At 38.3% G+C, this 22,473-nt stretch overlaps 1 protein-coding gene across 2 annotated transcripts; it reads left to right on the forward strand.

Moving 5' to 3' along the window:
• Window positions 1–6,904: 6,904 nt before the first annotated feature.
• si:zfos-911d5.4 lies at window positions 6,905–22,135 on the forward strand. 2 transcript variants are annotated; one of them, XM_034860725.1, is made up of 7 exons: window positions 6,905–7,163; window positions 7,558–7,688; window positions 8,286–8,386; window positions 9,209–9,357; window positions 10,401–10,629; window positions 11,256–11,476; window positions 21,736–22,135. In XM_034860725.1, exons 2-7 carry the CDS (start codon window positions 7,570–7,572, stop codon window positions 21,901–21,903), a joined length of 987 nt encoding a protein of 328 aa, XP_034716616.1. In that variant the 5' UTR covers window positions 6,905–7,163; window positions 7,558–7,569; the 3' UTR covers window positions 21,904–22,135. The 2 variants fall into 2 exon arrangements, with proteins under 2 accessions (XP_034716616.1, XP_034716617.1); XM_034860726.1 differs by lacking the exon at window positions 6,905–7,163 and adding an exon at window positions 7,207–7,456.
• Window positions 22,136–22,473: the final 338 nt, after the last annotated feature.

Raw genomic sequence — 22,473 nt, forward strand, 5'->3', positions numbered from 1 at the left:
CCCCAGTGCTACCCCGGGAGCCACAAGTTCCATAATGGCTCCCACTCTCTGAATTAATGGCTCTCACCGGCCGTATGAAAAAGCAAAGTGATTTTAATTATAGGTCTTGGTGACACCAGAGAGGAAAACTGAAGGATGGCGGCGGGGAAACCTTTTGTGCCTCCAGAGGCAACGCGGCCAAGCTAATTCAAGCTTCCATTGGCCCTCTCATGAGAACAAGGGTGTTACCACAGGTGAATTAAATTGGGAACTAGTAAATGCAGTTTGGTCTTCTTTACCGAAGGTAAGACACTGATTATCAAGAAGTTCTAACAAAAAAGTGAATCTGGGTGAAGCAGAGTTATAATCAGGAATTCGTCATCATTCCATTTCACGTTGTCACTTTATTATGTTACAAAGTCATCACTTAATGTTGCTCTTACCTGGAGGTTGTGATCCAAACTTTGTTTCCTTGTCTGTTTTGGCCTGGACTTTGTAGTACAACTTCAAACAAAGCCTGTAATTTCTAAGCAAATTTGTTTTTGTCATCTCTTGATGACATGAACGTGGATGTACCACTAAAAATCCAGACTTTTCAGTATTTGGATCTGATTTTTTTTTACATTTCCACTGCCTTACAGCCATTTGTTAGACTATACTGACAAAGGACTGCTGCTGCAGGCCCAACGCCAGGCTCAGGAAGTCTGTCTGCCAGTCCTGTAACAGTATCCAAGCAGAGATGATCTGGCAGTGTCAGCACCTACGGTAAATGTCCATAATCCACTGTCAGCAGCCAGCCGAGGATTCCTCAAACTTGCAAGCAGTGGTCACAATATTCCGACATACCAACAAACAGACCATCATTCAGTGCAAAGAGAAAGTTTTAATAGTTTAATAACCGAATGGTCACTGGTTTTGGGATGAGTTAACCTGACATAACTTAACAAGAAGAAAGCCACCTTACATATCATAAATACCCAGATTCAAAGTGATGAATTGGTGTTTGTCTTTCTTTGGGTCATTTGATGATGAGACAAACCAGCTTGTAATACTCATTTGTGTGTTGGAATATGTCCACATAGACAAACACATACAGGATTTGTGGGAGTTCTTCTTCAGCAGAAACCATCAACAAGATCGCCACAGTAAAGCAGTTGTATTAAAGGTACACATGCTGTGGAGAGCAGGGGAGACAGACAGTCCGTTGAACATCCCATTCACCTGAAACCCAAGAAGCACCTCTTAAAGAGAGTCACTTGCAATCAGAAAGCTTCCATTTAATTACAACACACAGGAAATTACCGAGTGAATGGGTCAGGTGCTGATAAGAGGCTGAGCCCCTGGGATGACAGCTCCTGAAACCCAAGGACACTCAATCTCAAAGCAGACTTATCACAAAGGCCAAGTCTAGAAGCCTGACAATCTGATTGTACTGTCATCCATATTCATAATTAATATATTTATCAAATTAATCGCTGAAAAGAGCCCTGGCCTCCTAAACAGTAGGCAGGTTTCATTTGCCAAAGGCTCGTCTTACAACTAATGACAGTGTTGTCAGAGAAATAGGCCCAGAGTGGCTCAATGCCCCAGACGTCATGACAGACAAATTGCTCATCTGTGTAGAGATGATATGGGGAATTTAGAGAGTGAAAGAAAGGAAAAAATGTCATTGTTTGGTGACAACCACAATTGCACCCTTGTTTCAGATTGTGAGTACCAAGTTGGAAGAACATGAAAGGGTCATTTTCTGTTTGGGGAGAGCTGAAAGTACCTGTTGTTATACCTCTGGTTTTACAAATCACTCATCAAAGGGCCAACAAAGCTTAAAGTGGGTTTTTAAATTCACAAAAGTTTTGACTTGGCCTTACTGTAACTTTTCTATTATTTAAGAATGATTTTCACAAAGACAGCTTTTTATAAATTTTGTGTTTTTGTAAGGAAGACAAATAAGATCTGTCCGTATCTGCATATAAGAAAAGACAACGTGTGTTTGTGCATTGTTATTAATATTGTTGTTGAGAACAAGCAGGCCTTTAATAGAGTAGGCCCAGACATTTCCTCTGTCAAAGACATCGTGTCATCCCAAGTTGTGTATGAGCTCATTACAAATTGGACACATATGGATCAATTTAGCACGCTAATGAGAATCTTGAAAAGCTGCTGGGTGAGAGTGAAGGGGCCCCTTTTGTTTCCTGGGTTCCCATCTGGGCCCTTAAAAACCATGAAATGGACCATAATCATTGGTCATCATTAGCCCATGTCATCCCAGGTCATCAGTTACTAATTGCGGAGTTACTTGGTATATGTATGCATGACACATACATCTGAAAAAGACATGCAAATGTAATTCAGTGTCCCACAAAATTTCTCTTCAACAGCCTTATTCTCTATTATTTCTGTTTTTTATTACACTTGGCTCATGCACTGTACATTATATTATGATGATGACAAACGTTCCAAGCTTTGGAAGATCCCGATTTTAAACGGCTTTCATTGTCTTGTTTAATGGCAGCCTGCAGATGGAAATACAAGGCTTCTTCGTTATTTATATATACAGTATTATCATGTATATATTATTATTATTTATAAATACAATAGTTATTTATTATTAAATTGAATTAACAAAATAGAAATTATATACATAAAAAAGCATTCACATCACTGTGGATATTCAAATTGAAAAATATATACATGTTTGTTTGACATTTACTGATGTTGTTTTAAAAAACAATACCAGAATAAAGGTAGTGGCTTGTTTTCAGGCCTTCATTGAGAGGTCAGCAGACAGGGGAAAAAAAGGAATCACTTGGCTAAAACTCAATCCCAGATTTTGGCCTCAATGAAAGCTGCATTCAGACCTACAAACACATGAAACCTTCCAGGGTGAAATGCAAATTTGGACGACTGGGCATTCAGTGTGTCATTTGAAACTGTACTCATGAGATAATGAAAAAAAGCTGAGGATCATTGTTCATGTGATTTAGAGCTGCAGTAGAAAATGAATTATCTAAGAGTTTTAGTTGAATCTTATATTAATATTCCCTTGAATTGTTCACTGATCAAATGCCTATTGTTCTGTTTGCTATTTCAATTGTTCTGGATCTATTTTACCTAATCAACTACATTTAGTGCCTCCTGGTACATTTAGGTCTCTCTGCGTTTTTCTCTAGCTTTGTGTTAGAGGAAGCATTTGACGTTGATCATCTTTTTCCCAGGTTGGCCCAACAGAGAGATTCACACCTTCTGGTTAGTTGGAGCAGACAGTTCTGAGCCTATGTAGATCTAGTTACATAGACTTGTAAGTTAAACATTTTCTGAGCCTTTGTTTATTCTGTCCCTTCCTGTAACCATGTAAAAAACCCTGGCCAGAAACTTATTCTGCTTAGAAAGAATCCCACAGCTTTTGTGAACTTCTTTCAACACTGCGCAGTACATAAAACTCATTGGAACCAGTCACTGAATTTTACCTGAGAACTTTTTCTTGTACAGAGCCCGGCTGGTTCAGCTCTGCAGGCTGAATGGACCGACTCTTCACTGCCAACGACGCCATCCCGCGGCACCAAAGGCTTCTCCATCAATCAACTTTAGTTTAGTTAGAGGGCTCTCTTTATAATTGCCAACTATTACAATGTGTGGCTGAAGGGGTTCAACACTATTTTCAAACATGGTGAAATGGCATCAAGGCCTCCTCTCACATCCAGTCATAATTGAACAATTCAACTTTAGCATACAAATTACCTCTTCATATGGCATAACTAATTACTGAGGCAGGCCAGTCACAAAGAAGGCTCTCCAGGGTTGATACCAAAATTGCTTTTTACACTTTCCCGGTTCAGTTTTGAGACCAGGTTTAACTGGGTTTATTACATCAGTGGGATTATTAGTTATTCAGTTTTGTGTAGTTAGTATGTCAATTATGCATTCAACAATTTACCTCCAAATGGGTTATTTTACCTCATTTATAGTATTCCTCCGCAGCGCTGTGGAAATAAGTCTGGCAATGCTAGACTACATTTGTAGAATCATATATCGCAAACCTCTTTTCAGCCCCCCTGATTTTGCAGGTGCAATTGTCCAAATTATACAGGTGATTGAGACCCAGGAACATTTTCAGCCCATTTATTTCAGGTCATCCAGTTGCAACCCCTATTAAACATCTCGATTAGACAGGATTTAAATCCACCGGTTTGATTGGGGCAGTTAGGCTCTTCATACTCTTCACTGTAAAATGCTAATTCTCTCCAAAAGGAATGGGCAAGAATCCTCTGAGAGCATATGGAGAATCTCTCGTATTAATAATTCAAAGGAAATGAGCAAAAATTAGTGAGCAGAGCATCAGCGATGTCATGTGGCCATTACTTCTGCAAATGAGATATTTGAGTTGAAAGATAGAATATGGAAATATCTTCAGCGTGAACGTTTTTATTACTTTTTTATACCGTACACCACACTAAATATGATCTACTTGTACATGACAGTCCAATTCTGACAAATACCGTACACGTGATTAATGCCAAAATAATTCTCCAGATTATGCTTGTTTCTTTCTAGTGAGGTTACTAAGCCCTCTATGCTACTTGCAGCAATGCAGTGGACCTGAAGAGGGCCTGTGTTTCAGTCCATGACAAAAAGCTAAAGACAACAACATGGGTTTTGCACCAGCATGTTTAATAATGACACCAAAATAAGTAGCCTAATGCAGCCTAATGCCTAAAAATAAAATAAAATGTAACTAGGGTGAAGTTTTGTGCAAGACAAACACTGCACTCATGACAATGTTTGACCCCCTAAACTCCTCCTTGCTGGATAGCAAGAGATGAGAGAGATTGTGAATTTGATATTAACTCCAACCAAAAAGGCCAAACTAGGAGCATGAGTCACATTTAATATCTAAACGCACACACACAAGTCATTTGCAAGTTCCAATACAAGATGATTATATGTGTTGATACGTGAAGGCAAGAGATGAAAATGATTGGAAATGTATCATGAGGCAGTGATTGTAGACAATATTAAACTGCACAAAGAAGCTTTTGTTCTCAAATTCCTGCAGCAGTTCAGCCAGTATTGCCTCTGCTTTAATTTAATATCTATTTATTTTACTCCATTGTATGGGTTTTATTTAGGTTGCGCCTGCTTTATCTCCCCAATCTCAACCAGAAGTGAAGGTCAGGAGAGTGCCCCTGTTTATTGGCTTCCATTGAGCCCATATGAGCTGATTTGGCTATCTACTCTTGATATTAAGCTCTTTCATGGTATTTTGTGCTGTCCGGATATTGTTTATCACCACATTGAGATATCCGTGTGTATTTACTGCTGAATTAAATATTCTTCATCACTTTTGTAATATCCTTTCTGTAGGCTCATGCAGGATGTGAGAGTCAGGCTAGATGTTCAAGTAAATCCTTTTGTATACTATCAAAGAGCTCAGGGGAAAACACGCAACATACAGTATATTTCATCAGTGTCCTCCCATATGCTGTGAAATGTAAAACCTTATTATTTTCAGCCAACTCCATGATAAACTTCTCTACATTATTGTGATAGGTCTGCTCTTTGTGTTCTTAAAGGGTTACCTGTGAATAATAATTGTGTTCCTTCATTTCTCCATCATCTTGCACTGCTGTATTATAAAATGAATCATGTAACACTTAGAATGAATTAGAATATTATATTACATATAATACAACTATATCTTTATGTTGAACCAACTATATAATGTTATGAATGAAATATATTCCATGATGATTTATGGCAAATAGAAACCCCTAACCCACAGGTATTGACAAAATGTAGGGTTATAAATAGGGTAGTATTTTTTTATTTTTTTATTTTTTACTTTGATTTCTAAATGTTTGGTGTTTACTCCCTGTAGTTTTGATGAATGCACTTCATACTGTGGTGGAATGTCTGTTAGATATTCTGAAAATTGTGGCTATTTTCTTCTTATATTTGCTTAGATTACAATTTATTCCCTTTTCGCTCGGTTGTTAGCACAAGTGGGAAATAATTAGTTGGTATCTACTCCAGTATAAGTACAATTTAGAGTACTGGTATAAGCCTATGTTGACATTTTGGGATGTTTTTTTCTCAAGACTCAGACTATGCACTATGCAGACTAATGGCTTAACATGTAACATGCCAATAACTTAAACAAAATTACTATTACGCTGTATTTTCCAGGCTGCAATCTAAAGTGTTACCAAAAAGTCTTGTTTCTCCAACTGTCTACCTTTAATTCCCTCTGTAAAAGATGCATTTCTTGTGTTTATAAAAGACTTTTTAAGACTTCTTTCAATCTGTAAACAAGCAACTAATTTTACAGTGAAATTTCCCAAAAACTATTGACACAACCTGAGGTTCAAAAAAGCAAGGAACAACAATCTCACCACTGTCCATTCAGTAGCTTTATTCACTTCTGATCACATCCCCTGATCTTTCCTGTAAATTGTAGAGGTTCAAAAGTCCTTTTTTCCGGGGTCTATCATTCCATGACAACTTGGCCAGCTCCATCTGCTGATGAAAATCATGTGCTAAGATTAAAAGCTTCAGAGCAGCTACCAAAAGGACCTCATAGTGGGATTGTTTTCTCAGCTGGAGATACAAGGTTTTCATCAGACAGCAAGACTACTTCTTCACAGTGAGTAGACCTAGTTTTGATACTCGAGGGTGTTCTACTGCAAATAGGCCTACTTTGCATTTAAATACAAAATTAACTGTATGCATTTCACGTGTAGCTACTTGTACTTGTAGAGTATTTTTTCCACTGTGGGGTTGTGTATTTCTTCCACCACTGCTTGTCTAGCGAATTCTCAGTCCAACGCATCACCCGAACATCACATGCAAATAACAGGAATCGTTCCGTAAATGCATCACACAAACACTGCAGGATTGAGTGCTGTGCTCTGACGTCATGTCCCTTTGGACGTAATATGAGGCTGCAGGTGGTGCACGTGGTCTCTTGTTTACTTCTTCCAGGAACATTGGAAGTGCTGCTGGAGAGGAGGGGGAGAGGGGGCCCGGTGAAATTGTGAAACAGCGAAATAGCTTTCCTGGATAGAGTTAGGTTGCTCAGCATTTGAAAAGAGAACCGTAGACTGACATTAACGCCAGGACAAATCTCGAGCTGAATTTCCTAATTTTCCCTTATTGAACGGCTCTTGAAACAGCGCGAGACTTCATCAGTATGTATTGTTTTGTTTAAGAGCTCGTGCCAGTCTTGTCTTTTGCTCTTTGTTCTCTCAGTCTTCTCAGGTTCAGGTTCAAGCGTTCAAGTGTCGTCAACAAAGCTGTAAAACCTGAATGTAGCAGTTAGCATGCGTTCAGGATGCATAACAATGCTAAAGCAATGGGGATAGTGTTTTACACGGGATTTGTTTAGTTCAACATATTGTTTAATATAGTCTAAACACCATGTTGACATCATCTCGACAGTATTGCAGTATGTAACTGGGGGAAGAGAAACAGCTGACGCTCTGTACATATCTATTTCCTTCAGTAACATAGTTGTTTTGATGAATATGTTGTCCCTTTTCAAACTGCACAGTCGGTTAAATTTAAGTATGTTCTCTTTTTCAGATAGAGACTAGAATGCCTCAGCTTGGACGCCTGTTTTCTCAGTTGTATCTCAGCTCCAAAGTTTCAGAAAGTTCCCAAGGCAAGAGCCCAAATCAGACAGCAACACTACCAGACTTCATACAACATGTCAGGTCAGTATTGTGCACACTAAAAGCTGTGCACAGATAGTAAACCTATCATCTAACTCTGCAGTTCCCCTTATTGGTTCTCCCATGGTTTAGTATCTTTCAGCTCATTGTTTTGGTTTTACAGCGGTTACTTTACTGTTTAGCTATCACAAACCTTGCTGTTTCCCCTGAAAAGGCTCCGATAAACCTGCTGTAAACTACCTGTCCAGCACTAAACAACACAAAGACAAAGTTAGTGACTAGCCGGTGAACATAGTGGAGCATTCAGCAGCTAAAAAGCTAGATATTTCCCTTAGGAGTTGGTGGAGACTAAAACAGAGCTAAAAGGAGAGTGAATACTGGACTTACATTGTGGGATGGGCCGAATTACTACTCCAAATGAATGCTAATGTTGCTTTGTATTGGCTGGACATGCTGACACGTTTGATGTAAGAACTTTATAATACGATAATATGTCAATGTTACGTTACTAGTATGTTCCACTTCCCCCAGGTGGCCAACATTAAATCAATGAATGCAGCTTCAGAAGTGTTATTATTATTAATTTGTTATTTTTACCTTTTCTACTCTTTTCTTTATTTCTGTGTACTTTCACTGTAGGAAACTCACCGGGATGAGAAAGGAAGATGTTTACTGCAATATGCGTATCCCCGACCAGTTTCACAATGCTAAAGATGACATAAACATTGTTATCCTCACAGGTTGGTATCTAAAATAAAAACTAATTTCATGAGAAATTGGCGCAATAAATAAATATAATGCTGATTTTGTACTAAAGCATTTAATATCATCTAAACATAATTTTTTGCGATATTGATATATATCTTAAATGTTGTTTTTACCGCAGGTCTTTAAGTCTGAGTTACATTTAAGTGAGCAGTGTATCGTTTTAGTGGACCCTTTACCTGCAGTCATATTGTCTTGTCAGGGTAGGACAGTCACAGGTGTTCCTAATTACATTAACAATTGCCCTGCTCTATTAAAGTGTCTCAGGTAAGCCATGACAGTGAGCCAGCCTGCACAAAACCAGCATGCTCAAAGCAAAGCAGCTAAATTGAATTCAGCCATTCTTACATTTTTTATTTCCTACTGTGACACCTCAAAGGTCTTCATCGATATGGTGATATAAAATTACACATAATGTCATGGAAGATTTAAGATAAGAAAAACTTAAAATAAGATAAGAAAAGCTTTATTGTCCGTCACAAGTGACAGACATTTGTCTTTGACAGGCCAAGCTCAAATTATATAAAATACATATAAGAACTTAAAGATACATATAGATACAGTGTAACAACATTGCCTTTACAAACATGCAAAATGCAAAAACAGTGCAGGAAGAAGCCTGAATGGAGCTATTTGATGCTGTCTATGTATGGTTGTTCAGTGTGGTGATGGCAATGGAAATTAAGGATTTTTATCCATTTTGTCATGAGGCTTTAGGGTAAGAATAAGCTAATATATATGTGGTATTACACTATTGTTCTGTAAATATTCACTTATGTTTTCTTCTTTTTATCAAGGCCAGGGGATCTTCTGCATAGATGTAAAACCATGGAGAGGCACGGTGTCCGCTCAAAACCAGAACTGGCATGTGCAAGTGAAGGAAGAGGACCAAAACGTTGCCAATACCTGCATTGAGCAGATTGAAGATCCCCTCAAAGCTATCAAGGTAAAAACAGACACATTTAGCTGAAATGTTAAAAGAACACCATGGAAACCTAAATGTCAAACTGTGTGGCACACTTGTGTCCAAGGTCCAATCAATTGTCCAGGACATTGTTTTCATCCCAAACTCCAACCGGGTTAAGAGATTCTGAGTCACCATAACAATTTACATGGAAATTTCAAACCCTACAACAGGGCTTCCTAAACTTCCCAAGTGGTTGCTCTTCATTTGAAAGGCCATAATTATGTTCAGGGGGGCGGGGAGGGGAGGAGGGGGGAGCAGGCAGGTGCCTAAACACAGCTGTCACCTTATGTGCCTGGGACTGTTAGGAGTCATTCATTTCCATCTCTATAGATGCTCAATTGGGACTGGGAGCTTGACAGAAGAGTCTGATGGCAAACACATACTGCATTATTTAAACAGTTCTGCTTGAATTGTACGTATTAACTTCATTATTGTACACAAAGCAGACACAGCTCCACTCTCTGTGCCAATTTAAACTTGTATAATTTCCTAAAGTGGGTCCTTTTTAGAAATTGAAAAGTGGACATCTGTATTTGTGTGTCTATTGGGTCATTATTTAACTGTTTAATACAAAGGCGTCCTGTGTGAATGTTAGCACATTCTGACAAATTAATCTTCTCTATAGGCTCTTAATGCTAAAGCAATCAGCCAATTGACTGATTAGTGTATCAGCAGAAAATTCATGAACAACAAGTCTGAGAATTAAGTATCTTTGTTGGTTGGTTAGTTTGACAAAACAAGCTACAGTGTTTAAAGACATCGCATTAGGCTTTAGATAACAAAACAATAATTTTTCAGTTAAATTAGCTTTTTTTTTAATACCAGCTTTTAATTTAACAAAAGAATCAACACTTTCTAAGCAAAGATAGAATAAACAAGACTTCTTCTTGATTCTTCAGACATATTTTGTTCAGTACCAAAAAAGTATTGATTGGTATAAGTATTGATGGACATTTTAAAGACTAAATGATTAATCCGAAACTAATTATTATTACTTGCATCCCTAAATTCTTTTCCTCTAGACCAAGACGGCTAACTTATGTGGCCATTTACAGAGGAGTGGAGTGTCTGTGCGCCAAAGCCTCTTCTTCCCCAGAGTTATTTTCCTCTCTCAAAACTGCGAGCTGGATGAGGAGCTGAGGAAGAAGAGGGAGCTGGTCTCCCACAGCCAGATAGACGGCTTCCTCAGATCTTTCAGGGAGGGCTACATGGCGTGGATATCGGATGCACTGACTCCATCTTGGCTCTCCGGTGAGCAGCTCTTTAAATGATGACCATTAATACTCAAAAGGATTTAATGCATGTTCTAATACTGACAAAATCTGCTCTATCAGACTGCTTGTTTCAAAAACAGACAGAATGAATCAGTATAGAAAAGTGACATGTTTTCAATACTAATCCTCTGTGTCTAAAACATTCAATTATGTAGTTTTTCTTTTTAAATTCGAGTGCAGTGCTCTGCCTTATTCTGTCTTGTTTCATGATAATGAAAACTGAATTTTTGACAACAAGGCCCTGACCATAAATTGCAATGTCCCTTTTTTTTTTACAGGGGAACCTTTTGTTGCTTGTCATTCCATCTCTCTCTCTTCCCTCTTCTCCTGCCCTCTCTCTCCGGTTGACTCTCTAAAAATAAAAAATAAAATGTCCAAAAAATACTCTAAATCAAACAAATGAATCTTACTAACCTTGATAATTTTTTTGCTTGTTTTTAGTAAGTAATAAGTAGTAATAAGACTTTTAGCACTCAACAACTTCACTTGACATGTTTGACAGTGTAACAAATTCTACAACAGAATATGATTAAAGAATCAGGCTTCTGACAGTATTGCTACCATGTCAAATTTTTTTTTTTAAGTTTTTTTTTTTTTCTGTAGGTCATCTGTCGTACAGGCAGATGGACTCCGTGCGGGAGGTCCTGAGGAGGGTGGGGACGTGGGATCTGGTGCGGCTGCACTGTGGCGAGCAGCTGAAAGGAGACTTCCAGGGCTGCCAGTACATTGCTCTCGACCGACAGGAGACAGACTCACTAGAGTTCACCAGAGTCCAGACCCTGTCAACTGATTCGCTGTGGGCCCTGCTGGGACACGCTCCTCAGGTCAGTTCACTGATGAGCTACCAGGACCAGAGGTACAATCTGGATATGAGAGTTGAAGGCTGTGTCAATGGCTCCAAATAACCTTGTAGAGCAAAAAGCCCAACATGAACCAGAAGACCAGCAGGTGGCAGTAGTACTTTATGACCGTCTCACTCAGTTTTCTGTTCTTGTTCTGGGAACTGGAATAAACACAGGGTTGATTTGGGCTGAGGATTGCAGGACATCACAGCAATTTTACAGATATTTGAAAACCATAAGCTCATATTTAATTAAAACATATCCGGAAATGACTGAATACACAGAGTAAGTGATTTAAAAATTATTCTGGTCAAGAGACACTCAATTAAAGAAAATCTCAAGTTTTTAAAGTTTTTTACTGCACCACAGAGATAGGATTTGTAATTATAAGTTCAGCTAAAAGTTCAGGTTTTATTTATTTACGGTTAGTAAATAACTCAAGTAAAATGAGAATTATATTGGTCCTTTAAAAAAAGAAAAAAACTTGATCTGACAATCTAGAAAAAGCTGAGTGAGACTTTAAAAAATCATGTTTTACTCCAGTGTGCTGTCTCAGATAATTCCCAATGAACACTCGCTTTATCTCCTCAGTTTTTTATTGAGGTAAGTCACTTGGCTTGTGGCTGTGAGGGACTCATTAGCTCACTTGATTGAATCATGGCAATTGCACAGTCATTGTGTGTGAATAAGTATCATTTGAGCTTATTCACATTCTCAGACCAGTTTATGTTTCGGATGATTAATGTTTACGTTATTGCTACATAAGGATTTGGCTGATTAGTTACATGTTGTCTCTTCAGGTGCCATTAAAGGAATGCTTAACGGTCAATGTGGCAATGAATGTAAAGGTTGCAATGGTTAATTCCAAGTGAATATAATATTTACACAAAATGATGCTGTTTTTTGGTGACATATTTGACCTCAAATAATTCATAAACAGCTGTTCGGCTTGTTAGAGAAATTAGTTGAATAAAGTAATTGTGAAACAGACAGAGGTCAGAGCTCTTAATAAGGTCCAGTGAGTAAGTACCCTGGTCAGCATCTATTACAGATTTCACACCCACCCTCAGAACCCAAACACAGCCTGGGCTTTACTTACAGACCCCCCCCTCCCCCACCCCAAACATCCAGACTGTATGTACTCTCCCTTCTCGCCTCCAGCTGCTTTGTATTTGATACATGACCCAACAATCATTAGACAGTCTCCAGCGGGCCCTTTTCTAGCCCAAGGGGACACACACAGCGACAACAAAATATATTATTTTCAAAGAAATATTTGTAAAAGGAGGCAGTGTGAGACAAACCCTCTCCTCATTTTTCATAGAGAAATGTGACTCAAAGAATATTTGGTACGTTTTGGATAAGGTATCTGTGTTACCCCACTTAGCTTGTTCAGATACAATAGACAAGGGTTTATAATTGTTTTTTAATTACAGGATCAGATCCCAAGCATTCAGCTGCATTAACCACCTAAAAAAATAGATTTTTCTATTGGATTTGTACTGTAAACTTAAACATTTGTTTCTTCGGAGTCCATGACTGTGTCACCCACCCAGAAAAAAGATCTTTGCTCGTGTGCAGCAGCTGCGAGGGGAAGCTTTGGGGGTGGCAAAGAAACTTGATAGCTCCCCCAGGCGTATTTTCAGAGCCCAGAAATAATGCATGCTTTTGATTTGTTACTTGTAAACACACAGGATAGAAGATCTGCGATATGACCCATAGCCTCAGTCAGGCATCTGTTTGGTTGTAAGAAGTGGCACCAGATGCATCCACAAAGCCACCGTGGAGGCACTAGGTGTTTTCTGTGGGCTCAGTCAATTACTCTGCGGAGAATGGGATGTCTACATGTCCCCAAAGTGGAGAATGATTGAGTAGAGTGGCTGTAATTTATTAATTATGGTCTATATTCTTAGACCACGGTTCTGGCTTCATTCAATTTGTATGGATTGAGGGGTAATTACTGTGTGTGTGTGTGTGTGTGTGTGTGTGTGTGTGTGTGTGTGTGTGTGTGTGTGTGTGTGTGTGTGTGTGTGTGTGTGTGTGTGTGTGTGTGTGTGTGTGTGTGTGTGTGTGTGTGTGTGTGTGTGTGTCTGTGTGTGTGTGTCTGTGTGTCTGTGTCTGTGTGTCTGTGTGTCTGTGTCTGTGTCTGTGTCTGTGTCTGTGTGTGTGTGTTTTAAGGAGAGAAAGAGCTAAAGATCTATTCATGTCAGAGTTTAAAGTGCAGGTTACTTATGTTGTTCATCTTCATGTCGTCTCCTATTCTGATTCTGTTTATATAATCCAGTTTATTCAGGAGGAGTAGAAATGGAGCCCCGGCGTTTGAAATAAAGTCTCCTTACTCCAGTCAGCATATAGAGTATCTACTAATTGCATAGCTGAGAAACAACAGTTGAGGTCCTACTACTGTAACCTGACTACTCCACCCTGTCAGCTGATTAATAGAAGAAAAACCCCCCAGGCAAAAGGTTGCAAATTCACCGCCAACATCCCGGCTAACAAATAATCAGACCCTGGTTACCGTAGATACATCCTATCTGTCTGATTGGCCAAAGATTCCACACAGATGTAGCTTGTTAATTTAGCTCAGCTCTGACATTCCTCTCTGTTTGGCCATCTTCCAGACTGCACGTGTCACACGCCTGCAATAGACAGTCTGGTGGGCCCGCTGCTTAGCACAGAAAATGCAGAGAAGGGAGACATCAACTGCTTTGTGGTGATAATGAATGGAGTCACACAAAAGGCTAGGAGCTGGCCATTTATAAAGTCTGGAAATTCTGCTGCCTAAGTAGATAAAATTAGCAACCACTGCAGCTTTTTGGTCTCTTTTTATATAGAGAAAAAAGTATTTAGCCATTAAAATAAAATATATGCATAAGCCATTATTATTGATTATAAAGCATTCATAATAATCATTCACATATATGGTAGAATCCTATGTATGCAGTATAAAATCAAATGAACATAACAAAAAAATCTTAGAAGAACATGGCAGCGCCTATAATTTCCTCTGAAAGCCTGTGTACTTGCGAGTGGAGGCCTCTGGACCACAGAAACAATACAGGTGTGTGTTTTCAGTTACCAACCGCAAACCAAGAAAAAGGTACTTAACAGTTGTTTCACCCAAATTGCAATTACTCACTAATAACTAATAACTAAACTTGGTGGAAGGATGAAAAGAAAGATAAAAGAAAATTAAGAAAGATTCTTAAGAAAATAATTCTTAAGAATTTCCCAGATAAAAAGATCCCTTTGTTGCATTTTTCAACAAAAATGGAAATTGTGTAAGGAATTACCAGGATGTTCAGATTTCTGTAATTGCAGCATCGCTCTCGAAAGGAAACTGGAATTGGAAATAATTTGCACCGGAGTGTGTGTAGGAAGCTACAGAGGAAAGCTAACCATGCAATTACACATGAGAAGGGTGCTGTAGAATTACAAGTGTCTGTAATGAACTAGCGAAGACACCAGCACTTACACAGTGGAAGGCAATGATAAAAGCTGCCTTGTAATAGCGTGTGATTAAACTTGGTAAAAATCTATTTTTTTCACTGAGCACTAAGCCACTGTGAAGAGTCCCGTGGAGAGATTCTGCATCTGCCAATTTGAAGATGACTCAATGTGTTTCCTCTAAATTCATCACCCACCTTGTAATAGCAGTCATGTTTGAGGGCTCTTCAAGCGCTCTTTTGTTAATTTAGTTAAACATCAACCAGTAGAGTTCATGTTTTACACATTCCTACTCAACACAGGTGGATATTGAGTTTCAGTAAATTTGAATACATGTTTAAAATAAAGCTCCAAGTCATTAATATTCATTACAAAATAATTTCTTTGCATGTGGAATGAGCTGTGTTTGGCAATTCTATACGTGATCCCCAGAAATATGTTTACACTGTTATATTGTCTACTGCATGCATTATTTCCTCTTATGCAAAGATCCACAAGACAAAGATGCCTTACTCATACCATGATATTTAAGTGAATATTTGAATTTTCAAATTGTTTTCTCCCCATTTTCCCATCAATCCACCCACCCCCCTCCCAAATTTACAACTTTAAGTGTACTGTCTGTCAAGATAATAAATTACATAAAATATATCATCCTTTTAAAGCAACAAAAAAACGCCAAACGTTAAATTATATACACTAAATATCTTTGACTGTTATCCGGATAAAACAAGCAATTTGACCACATCACGTTGCGCTCTGGGACACTGTGATTGCCATCTTTCTTTATTGTATATACAAAATGAATAACTAGGAAAATAATAGGCAGATTAATCGGTAATGAAAATGGCCGTTAGTGATGATATGATCATATCGTATTAATACGCCCCCACTGAAACTCATTAAACGATATTTAATTATTGGCCAGATCTTTTTCAAACGTATTATTTAATGAGACTATATCAGCTTCATACGAGATTTTTCTTTTTAATGACTTTCTGACAAAATCCAATTTAGCATCAAATACTGGATTTAGTATCTAAAGGACACTTTTCTTTAGTCACAGGCCAAGATGTTGATTTTAACCCGGGAAGCTTGGCTATTTGTTTTGGGGATTCAGGATATTACTGTGGTCTCCACAGTATAGATGTGATCAATAGGGATTCATGAATAATGAAGAGGCCGTGTGGAGCAGAGACACTTAATTACAGTTTCAAAAGCCATTCTAGTTAATTGAGGAGAATAAAGGTGGTGAAGTGGACGGCAACGTTAGAATTTTGTGTCTGTGAGTTTCTTTTCTTTTATTATACAGAAGAAGCCCTCATTGAAACCTAAAAAAAAACACCTAGTTGGTAATTGGCGAGATCTCACTGTTTTCTCAAATGGGATGCTTTTCTGTTTCACATTTAATATCCTAATTAATTTTGTGTGCTCAGTCCATTTCCTCTGACCACCTGTGAGCCGACTATCGTTCTTTTAATGTGTAGGCTAATATTCTGCATATCCAGACAGTGTGTGGCTGCTGTGTGCAGCAGATACAGTATGTAATTGACAGCCCTGCCATCTGTTACAGTTATGTGAAATTATGGATAAACTAGTTAACAGACACTTTGGCCCATTGTCTGTTGTTTTGATAATCACCCTTAATAACGGACGGCATCAATATGGTCTTTAAACCTGATTTGGGAGTTAATGGAGTCAGATGGGGGCAGTCGGTGTATGCTCTGGGGGTAATGCTGTTAGAGATGTTCGTAAAGAGCAAATTAAATCAGTCATAGATTGTGCCCTCTCAAGTCAGCCAGACAACCAGACCCATTGAGGAGAAAAAGGAGGGGGATTCATATTTTAACCTCTCGTAGAAAATGCACTAATGCGGATGGAAATAAAGTCAGAGCTGGATGAATGGATGTAAATGGTTATTGCCTAGAGTCTAATGACTTCCTGTTAGCTTAGGTAGGTTGGTTGGAAGCAGAGATGTTGTTATTTGGAATTTAACCAGCCATGTTTTGCAGACTTTATACAAATGGAGTTATTGACGTAGACAGTTATGTCAGCAAACCAAAGTTTAGGCATCTACTGTAAATAGATGGTCCAAATGTGAAATTCAATTATGCCGCTTGAGTATTGCATGCAGTATGGTATCTTCTGATACCATTGCGAGGATTTATTTTTTCTCGAAGGCTTTAGTCGATAAGTGAATTAGTTGGTCACCAGAAAATGAGTCAACAACAGTTTTGTAAGCAACAATGTTTTTTTTTATGAAGAAAATAGTAATAAACATCTACTGTTTCCAGATTCTCAAACGTAAAGATTTGATCCTTTCAGTCTTACATCATTGTAAAGTTTTCTTTTGAACTCATGGTTGGTCAAAACAACAAGTCAAACAAAAAGTGCATTTATTTTACTATTTGCAGACATCTTATTCATTAAAAAGATGACCAGTTAATTGAAAACATTATGTACAGATTAAGTGATGATAGAACAGCTTCTCCTTATTTCAGTAGGTAGGGGTGCAAAGATTTGTTCTTTACATTGGTTTATAAGTTGTACATTTTAAGTCAGTCATACATTATATCAAATTAAAACAAAGAAAAACATTCTATCCTGAATTGCATCCCCAATTTGAAGACTCTAACTTCATTGAATCGCTGATAAACTAGCAATTCACACTCCTCTCAGCAGGTTGTTAATTTATTCACCCAGTGAGCCAAACCACACAGCGTTTACCTAATTGCCTTATTGAATCCACCTGAAATGACAGGGAACCACTTTTGGTCTGATTCCATCACATTTGTCTCGTCGACAAAGATGTTTGCTGTGCCAGAGGTGTGTTACTCAGTGTTCCTCCCAATCTGTGTCTGGTGAGACATGGCGTGGAACAAAGAGCCCGCCGTCTGAGGCTGGTGTGGCGTTACGCTCACTCAGAGTTCACCTGAAACACTGCACCCATGGCTCCAGGTAACAGCCCCCACTGACTCATACCCCACTGGGATTCTTTGACTTTATCAGGGGAAGAATCTGAACTTTGTGAATGGCAATACACGCAGGTGGTGACACGTCTCAACCCAATTACATAGTTCCTCATTCATGTTTGTCAGACCTGTCAGAATTTTAATCAAAAATAATTATATTTATACTTAAACATTCTCCAGTGTGTAGTCACAATGCAGAGTCCATGATGCAGGTTTGTACATTTTTATTTTTCTAATTAAAAGAAGTAATTTTGGATATCTCAATCACCATTACACCAAACTGGCTAAGAATAAACATATCTACAGGTAGAAGAAACCAGTGCGATCGCTATCGGCTGTTAGAAGGAGATGTTTTAATGAGCTGTCGTCTTGAGTTTAAGAGGTTAAAAGGTGAACAGCGTACAAGAGGCAGGATTTATGACTATTAGCAGATGGTAAATAAGAAGAGTTTGTCTCGTTGAAATGTGAGGAGTGATGTCATTCTCACCACTCCTCCAACACAGAAAGGGAGAGGAGGTTCAGGGGTAGACATCGTTAGGTGAGCTCTTAGCCCTTTGTGTGACACCCAACCTTAGCCCAAAGGGTCCTGTCCTCACCATTAAGTGTTAGAAAGACACATATTCAGGCCTGTCTGTGCTTGAAATAGTAATGATTCTCGTTGCTTGTTGGCAATTCACAAACAAAAGTGAGACATTTTATATTAAATATTGGCTGTTTGAGGAGTGTGGGGCTGCTACATTTAGGTGTAGGATGCAGGTTGCATTTTTAATTTCTTTTTAAATGTCAGCCGCTCCTTGCACTTTGTTCTTCTACCCTCATTTAGACACAGTATCTTCTTTACCCTCAGACACATTTGCCTCAAGTGACTGAGGGTAACATGCAGTGACAGTTCCTGTACCTGAAATATCTTCTCTGCTGAACAACACCTGGCAGGCATGCTGTCTAGACCAAACAGAACTCTTCTTTTTGAGTTTATGCCAAAGCCGGCTGCATATTGTTCTTCCTGTATGTGGCGCAGTCAATGTAGCAATTAATCAAACCTGTTTTCATTTCAAATCACACAGTATTTCTCTGGAGCTTTTCTCATTGGTAGATGTGGATTGTTTTAAAAATGTCAAAAATGTGTTGGTATAGGATATGTTGATTTAATGATTTTCTGTGATCTTGAATAAAAAATATACATTAAAAAAACAGTTTGGTAAAGCCTTGAAAAAAACAACAACCTATATTTCAGATCTCATACCATTTTCCAATAACTGGTTTCCAGAGTGTAGATGGCAGTTATGACAAGAAGTTCTTTACATATTTTGTGCAAACTGTAACTTATAAACTATTTATTTGTGTTTAGTGCAATTGCAACCAAAAACGATGTATTATGCACTCATATCAACTTGAAGTAATCCTGCAATTTGATTGCAGGACGCCTTTTGGACAAGAAATATATATAAAATGTAATTAAAATGTTTCACAATTCATCCCCATACAGGATTTACGTATTCTCCAAAGATACCATGATCTGATATCAGCCAATCAGCATCATTGTCACAATGCATGTTTTGAAGCAAATCTGGATCGTATTTAAGTAAAATAAAGTTAAGAGAATTGTGCAGCCATGATGGAGGTACATGCTCTTTGAATGCTTACCCACATACACAGAATGCTTGTTTCTGTCATCCTGCACGAGCTATATTAAGTTAAACATTTTTCCTGGTTTGAATAAAATGCAGTGACATTATTTTGTGTTCAAAGTATTCCACTTTAAATGAGATAATTGCTGATTACAAACTATTACATTTGTTTAAACATTTGTTAAAATAATTCCTTTCTGATGTCTTTTTGTTGGTTTACGAGCTTCTCTGCCACCAGCTGTCATAAAGCTACTTTTTTCATGCATCCTAAATGAACAGATACTCATTCTGAAGTGTCTGATGCTATTGTAACACAAGCCATGTGGCACTCGGCCAAGGCTGCAATATAAGACACAATTGTTCCGTTTTTTTTCTCTCCATCTCCCTGTTTTAATGCACAGTAATAAGTAAGTAAATGGTGGAAAAATGTGTGTCTGAAATCGCAGTGGCCTTTGTTGCAGATAATTAGGTTAGCACCAAGAGTGTGCAGGTGTTGAGGGTGTGCTGTGTGCTGTGGGCTCGTGTTGTGTTATAGACTTGCTCATATTCGTGGGCTGTCAGGGGTGTCGCACTTCCCATCAGCCCCAAAGCTCACCAACCTCTTCACTATTAAAATGATCACTTTCAATAGCAGACAAAGGAAAGCGGGAACATATCTAGTGCAGGGTATTCTCCCCACCTCTAATGCTTATCTGCCTTTTGATGTCGGTGTAATAAAAGGCCTATTGGGCTTCCACAATGACCTGCAAAATGGACAAGGGCCGATATACTGGGCTCTGACTGTCGCTACCATTAACTAAAAGGCCCAGACATTATGGAGAGCCAGGGATGAAAGAAAAAAATAATAATTGAAAAATTGCCTAATGCTAAAGTGAAAGAAAATGGAACTGTGAAAAGGCACTGTAATATTCTGTTATCCCCTGTAAATGCAGCCAAACAAGAGCTGCAGCGAGGCATTCTTTGTAAAATGGATGTGGTTCAATTACCTGCATGTCTAAATCTAGTTAAGGCTTCCATTGTCAGGCTTAAACATAACAGGCAGTTTTGATGTAGTGTTAAAGCGTACAATGCCCTACAACTTACATAAAATCAAGAGCAGTATGACTCCAGTCAAGATGTGGAGGGGGAATTAAAAATGCTCACAGTGACAGGTTAATTTAATATTTATTCTGTTTCAGACTGCCATTTGGATCACTCTTTCAAAAGAGTTACACAGTTTTTAGCGGGATTGTAGAAAATATTACAGTATTTATTTTTTTAGTTTTTTGAAGCCCCATTTCAGTGATTGACTAATTGGTTCCTAAGTAGAATCAGAATAAAAGGAGAAGCGATTTGTTTTACCATGTATTTGGTTGTAGGCCTATGTACATTTATGTATATTTGGCCAAGTTGAAAACTACAGACATGTTCAAACCCCAAATAAGCATGGCATGTCTCGAAAAATCTGAAAATGAATCACACTTGGTGATTCATTTTCAGATTTTCTATTATTTTCATTTTTCAGAAAATCAGTTAAAAATTCAAAATCAGTTGATATATTAAACAACTAATCCATTAATTGAGAAACAAATCTGCACATTAATCAATAATGAAATAGGTTGCAGTCCTACAGCATACATTTGGTGATTTGCAAAGATGCATCTAGATCAGAGGTTTTTTGTTTAAAAAAAAAAAATCCTATTTCATTTCAAGGACTACATTTCAATAAAAAGTTTTCTGCTTCAAATTCACATTTAGTCATTTAAATGCAAATTAATTAACGGTAATATGTAACCAAGATGTGTTTTCAATGCATTTACTTACTCAACCAAATTAAACCTTATTTTGCTGTGGATACCCAGCCATCTTTTCCCTGCAAATCATCAAATATAAACCTCAAATTTGACAAACATTTTGATTTGACCCATGATTAAACCCAGTCCCAACAAGCCAGAATCAATACGTTTAAACTGGTTCTTCAGTCTATGAGCCCAGAGCCTAAGCAGCAGCTTGTACATGTAGAGTTTAAATGTGAAAGTTATGAGCGTCTGCTTAGCTTGAGGCAGAGGTTAGGAGTCAAGGTCATGACCCCAGCAAAAGCCCCCAATAAATAAGAACAGCACCGACTTGTTTTTAACTTCTTCTGAATAAACTCACTTTACAACCTTATTTATCTGTATTTCCTGTTTACTTCTCCCTGTACGATGTTCTGCAGGTCACAGTTCGGATGTACAAGCGTGGATCTCAGGGCTGGCTGGGTAAATCCCTGAACGCCACCACAACAATCCCCTCCAACACCACTGTGATCTTCAGGATCAGCGGGGAGGAAGCAGATGCCAAAATCCCAGCAAACGCCATTCACAGCATCACACTCAGCAACTGACTGTGTGTCTGTCAATAAAGGGAATAGGTGTCACAACATAGTGCTGTGGAAAAGAGGACGCATGCTGATGCATCAAAGAAAACCTCTTAATTTAGCTCAAATCTAGTCACGGTTTTACTGATTGTCTTTTACTATGCAGTGTTTGTATTTTGTTATATTGTACTAAAAAGTTCTGAATGTCTTTAAGTGAGAATTTATTGTAAAAAAAAAAAAAAATGGCCAAGTTCCCTGATTCTGCTAACCTCAGTGGCAATATTATGTCAATGTAAATGGTTTCATTAGAGACAATTAGCCTGATTAACTTTCTCTTGTTTTGAATTTCTAGGGCTGGCCCACACTTTACACTAGCCATTAATTAATCATTATGCTAGCTGATTGTGTCACATCAGTTCAGGATTGAAGTGTTTAATGTGTTAATTGTGGCAGTTAAAAACTGGTGGCCTCTAGCGCGATGAGGGCCAAGCACGTTACTGCCTCTGTGGGTCTAATCGGCAGTGATTTACAGTCTGTTTAGACGGTGTAACTGTAAGGTGCTTTATTAATATGCTCCACCGCACAGAGGAGACAATA

Source organism: Etheostoma cragini, chromosome 21 (genome assembly GCF_013103735.1).
Source record: "Etheostoma cragini isolate CJK2018 chromosome 21, CSU_Ecrag_1.0, whole genome shotgun sequence".
Lineage (NCBI taxonomy): Eukaryota > Metazoa > Chordata > Actinopteri > Perciformes > Percidae > Etheostoma > Etheostoma cragini.